This window comes from Dendrobates tinctorius, unplaced genomic scaffold (genome assembly GCF_039654945.1).
Source record: "Dendrobates tinctorius isolate UK_male_01 unplaced genomic scaffold, ASM3965494v1 ptg000011l, whole genome shotgun sequence".
NCBI classification, from domain to species: Eukaryota; Metazoa; Chordata; class Amphibia; order Anura; family Dendrobatidae; genus Dendrobates; species Dendrobates tinctorius.
Window position 1 is genome coordinate 97,792,303 of NW_027361679.1, and position 5,198 is coordinate 97,797,500.

Consider the following 5,198-nt stretch of genomic DNA (forward strand, 5'->3'; position numbering starts at 1 on the left):
ACGGTGTGCTGCCTACCTGGCGCTCGAGTCCGACACATCGCTGATCGGGTTGACAGATTACTGGGAGGGGCTGGTGAGGATCCAGCGGTCATGGTGCACATTGGCACAAATGACAAAGTTAGAGGTAGGTGGAAGGTCCTTAAAGATGATTTCAGGGAATTAGGCTGTAAGCTTAAAGCAAGGACCTCCAAGGTGGTATTTTCGGAAATACTTCCTGTACCACGTGCCACGCCAGAGAGGCAACGGGAGATTAGGGAGGTTAATAAGTGGCTCAGGAATTGGTGTAGGAAGGAGGGGTTTGGGTTCCTGCAGAACTGGGCCGACTTCTCAGTTGGCTACAGGTTCTACGCTAGGGACGGGCTGCACCTCAATGGGGAGGGTGCAGCTGTGCTGGGGGAGAAAATGGCTAGAAGGTTGGAGGAGTGTTTAAACTAGGGACGGGGGGGGAGGGTATTCCTTTTATAGGAGGGGAAGACAGTGCAGCTAGAGACCTGGGCACAAATAATGACATTGGGGGTGGGGGTGGCATGGGGGGTGGGGTTAGAACAGTTAATAATTTAAGAAAGAATAGAGGTACAGAGAGATACATAAAGTGCATGCATACTAATGCCAGAAGTCTCGCCAACAAAATGGAGGAATTGGAGTTAATGTTGTTGGAACATAATTATGACATGGTGGGGATATCTGAGACATGGCTGGATGAGAGCCATGACTGGGCAGTTCATTTACAGGGCTATAGTCTGTTCAGAAATGACCGTACAAATAAGCGAGGGGGAGGCGTATGTGTATATGTAAAATTATCCTTAAAACCCATCCTTCGTGATAATATATATGAATCTAATGAAAATGTAGAGTCCCTGTGGGTAGAGATAGGGGGAGGGGGGAAAAATAATAAATTACTGATAGGGGTTTGTTATAAATCTCCAAAAATAATGGAAGCTACAGAGAATATCCTCATAAAGCAAATAGATGAAGCAGCGACTCAAGGAGAAGTCATTATTATGGGGGACTTCAACTACCCTGAAATACATTGGGGAACCGAAACCTGCAGTTCCAGCAAAGGTAATAGGTTTTTGACTACTATGAGAGACCACTACCTTTCACAACTGGTTCAGGACCCAACAAGAGGGGGGGCACTGCTAGACCTAATATTATCCAACAGGCCAGACCGCATATCAAATGTAAGGGTTGGGGGTCACTTGGGTAATAGTGATCACAAATTAATAAGTTTTCATGTATCCTTTAATAAGATGTGTAGTAGAGGGGTTACAAGGACACTAAACTTCAGGAAGGCAAATTTCCAACGGATGAGAGATGATCTTGGTGCAATTAACTGGGACGATATCCTGAGACATAAAAATACACAAAGAAAATGGGAGACGTTTATTAGCATCCTGAATAGGATCTGTGCACAATATATACCGTATGGGAATAAACATGCGAGAAATAGGAGGAAACCACTATGGCTAAATAGAGCTGTAAGGGGCGCAATAAGAGATAAAAATAAAGCATTTAGAGAATTAAAGCAAGTAGGTAGTGATGAGGCATTAAATAAATACAGAAGATTAAATAAATTCTGTAAAAAGCAAATCAAGACAGCAAAGATTGAGACAGAGAGACTCATTGCCAGAGAAAGTAAAAATAATCCCAAAATATTCTTTAACTACATAAATAGTAAGAAGCTAAAAAATGATAGTGTTGGTCCCCTTAAAAATAGCCTGGGTGAAATGGTGGATGAGGATGAGGAAAAAGCCAATATGCTAAATGACTTTTTTCAACAGTATTTACACAAGAAAATCCCATGATGGATAACATGATCAGGGATAAAAATTCTCCATTAAATGTCACCTGCTTAACCCAGCAGGAAGTACGGCGGCGTCTACAAATCACTAAAATTGACAAATCCCCGGGCCCGGATGGGATACACCCCCGAGTACTGCAGGAATTAAGCACAGTCATTGATAGACCACTATTTTTAATCTTTAAAGATTCCATAATAACAGGGTCTGTGCCACAGGAATGGCGTATAGCAAATGTGGTGCCAATATTCAAAAAGGGGACAAAAACTGAACTTGGAAATTATAGGCCTGTAAGTTTCACCTCAACTGTGGGTAAAATCCTGGAGGGTTTTCTAAGAGATACTATACTGGAGTATCTGGAGAAGAATAACCTTATGACCCAATATCAACATGGGTTTACAAGAGACCGTTCCTGTCAGACTAATCTGATAAGCTTTTATGAAGAGGTAAGTTCCGGACTGGACCAAGGGAATGCAGTGGACGTGGTGTACATGGACTTTTCAAAAGCTTTTGATACGGTGCCACACAAAAGGTTGATACATAAAATGAGAACAATGGGGATAGGGGAAAATATGTGTAGGTGGGTTAAGAGCTGGCTCAGGGATAGGAAACAAAGGGTGGTTATTAATGGAGCACACTTGGACTGGGTCACGGTTAGCAGTGGAGTACCACAGGGGTCAGTTTTGGGCCCGCTTCTTTTTAACATATTTATTAATGACCTTGTAGGGGGCATAGAGAGTAGAATTTCAATATTTGCAGATGACACTAAACTCTGCAGGGTAATTAATACAGAGGAGGACAATTTTATATTACAGGAGGATTTATGTAAACTAGAAGCTTGGGCTGATAAATGGCAAATGAGCTTTAATGGGGATAAATGTAAGGTCATGCACTTGGGTAGAACGAACAAGTTGTATAATTATGTGCTTAATTGTAAAACACTGGCCAAAACAGTCACTGAAAAAGACCTGGGTGTATGGGTGGACGACAAACTCACATTTAGTGGCCAGAGTCAAGCAGCTGCTGCAAAGGCAAATAAAATAATGGGATGCATTAAAAGAGGCATAGATGCTCATGAGGAGAACATAATTTTACCTCTATATAAGTCACTAGTGCGACCACACTTAGAATACTGTGTACAGTTCTGGTCTCCGGTGTATAAGAAAGACATAGCTGAACTGGAGCGGGTGCAGAGAAGAGCGACCAAGGTTATTAGGGAACTAGGGGGTCTGCAATACCAAGACAGGTTATTACACTTGGGGTTATTTAGTTTGGAGAATCGAAGGCTTAGGGGTGATCTTATTACAATGTATAAATATATGTGGGGACAATACAAAGACCTTTCTAATGATCTTTTTACTCTTAGACCTGTGACGGGGACAAGGGGGCATCCTCTACGTCTGGAGGAAAGAAGGTTTAAGCATACTCACAGACGCGGATTCCTTACTGTAAGAGCAGTGAGACTATGGAACTCTCTGCCATGTGATGTTGTAATGAGTGATTCACTACTAAAATTTAAGAAGGGACTGGATGCCTTTCTTGAAAAGTATAATATTACAGGGTATATACACTAGTCTCCTTAATATTGCGTTGATCCAGGGAGCTAGTCTGATTGCCGTATGTGGAGTCGGGAAGGAATTTTTTTCCCCAATGTGAAGCTTACTGTTGCCACATGGGTTTTTTTTGCCTTCCTCTGGATCAACATGTTAGGGCAAGTTAGGATAGGATATGGGTTGAACTAGATGGACTTAAAGTCTCCCTTCAACCTTAATTACTATGTTACTATTATTGCGGGCAATGGGGGCGTTAACACATCCGTTACATAGCATTAGTGCCGCTATGTAACGGATGCCGTTAACGCATTGCCCACAACGCAATGTGAACCCAGCACATCCTACCCCAGCTCAATTTTTTTTTTTTTTTTTTTTTTTAAAAGAAGAATGGCATACAAAATGCCAGTCTTCATGAAAACGGGGCCAAATAAAACTTGGCGAAATAAGAAAAAGCCACAGAGTAAAAAAGAAAAAAAAAAAGACTTTATTTACAATCTCCTGCACAACTAAAGTAGCTGTGAACACCCTAGTGAATTAAATACAATTCCAGTAAATGAAAAAGTTACATCATATGCAGTGTGCATGAACATACATACACACAACTATATATCATTTTTTTTTTTTTTTTTTTAGTAAATGCATTTTTTTCTTAAAAAAAAACAAAAAAAACAAGACCAAGTTTTCTAAATATGATAAGTAACTGTTTCCAACATGTTCTTTTAAGTAGGAAACATCTCTGGTATTTCATTTGCAGTGTATATCCTGCAATACTGAGAGATACTGAAGAGCCGTGCAGTCATGACACAGTTCACTTCCGGTAATCTTGTTGCCCGGTCAGTCACTCGGTTTGGCTTATGCTGGCACCATGATGAACTTTGTGGAGGTAGCTGGACAAGCAGGCTGTACTCCAGGGTCACTGCTCTTTGAGCAAGCATTTACAGAACACATCAGTGCCAAGGACACCGAGTGCTTTCATTATGACTCATTCAGACAATTAATTACTATTATTATTTTACCATCATCGCAAAACTACAATCCTCCGTTATTACATCTATGGAGCTTTTCCACTCCACATTTTTTCTTTAGAATTTAAAAAACAAACAAACAAAAAAAAACCCTTCATCCAGTAAGTGTAAATCTGATGATTAAAAAAAATGACATTACATTATTATACTGCACTCTACTTGCTATTATGCTGTAGAAGTTGCCTACATGCCTAAAATTATATATCGGATAATAATATCCAAAAATTGATATTATTTTAAGTAGCGTTGTGGAAATGCATCACCTTCCCAAATTAAGTGAATATGAGAACATAGATTGGTTACATTCTTCGTTTCATTATTCAGCTGAAAGTTTCTAGGTATGATGACCAGGTCCTGTTTGCGCTTAGAGTCACCCGTAAGGTGAGGGGTTTGGAAGTGGGCCTGCCTGTGTCTGGGGAAGTGTTTGGAACCGTGGCCGTTACGCTGAATCATTCCACATTTTGATCTACAGCTTTTGCCGAGTTATCTAACCCGGTACTGTCTACGTCTGTAGTCGGTTGGTTTGCTGCGGTTGTTTCAGATCCAGAACTCAGTTTTTCTTCTTCTGTCTTTACCACAGTCCTGTCTTTAGCCAGACACAGTTCATCCCCAGGGGCTCTGGTGGCATCGTCTTGTCGTGGCTCCCGAGCAGGGTCCTCGTCGTGGTTTGTGACGGGCTCTTCATGATCAGTGTGCTGGCTCAAACAGGCTTCTGACCCACTGGGTGCAAGAATGGGGTTAGGGTTTGGTAGATCTTTCTGCTGAGAAAGGATGAAAGGTATAAGTGCTCATGCCATGGATTTGCAAAATCTCTGATGGGA

General features: G+C 41.3%; 1 protein-coding gene across 8 annotated transcripts in view; it reads right to left on the reverse strand.

Moving 5' to 3' along the window:
* Window positions 1-3,813: 3,813 nt before the first annotated feature.
* The window catches only part of SPPL2B (signal peptide peptidase like 2B), a 140,134-nt gene continuing 138,749 nt past the window's right edge, over window positions 3,814-5,198 (reverse strand). For 5 of the 8 annotated variants that reach the window (XM_073545150.1, XM_073545165.1, XM_073545157.1 and 2 more), the window contains exon 15: window positions 3,814-5,138. In XM_073545150.1, coding sequence (XP_073401251.1) covers window positions 4,827-5,138 — 312 coding nt within the window. In that variant the 3' untranslated portion in view covers window positions 3,814-4,826. The remainder of the gene's footprint in view (window positions 5,139-5,198) is intronic. The other 3 variants (XM_073545140.1, XM_073545178.1, XM_073545171.1) reach the window with 3 other exon arrangements.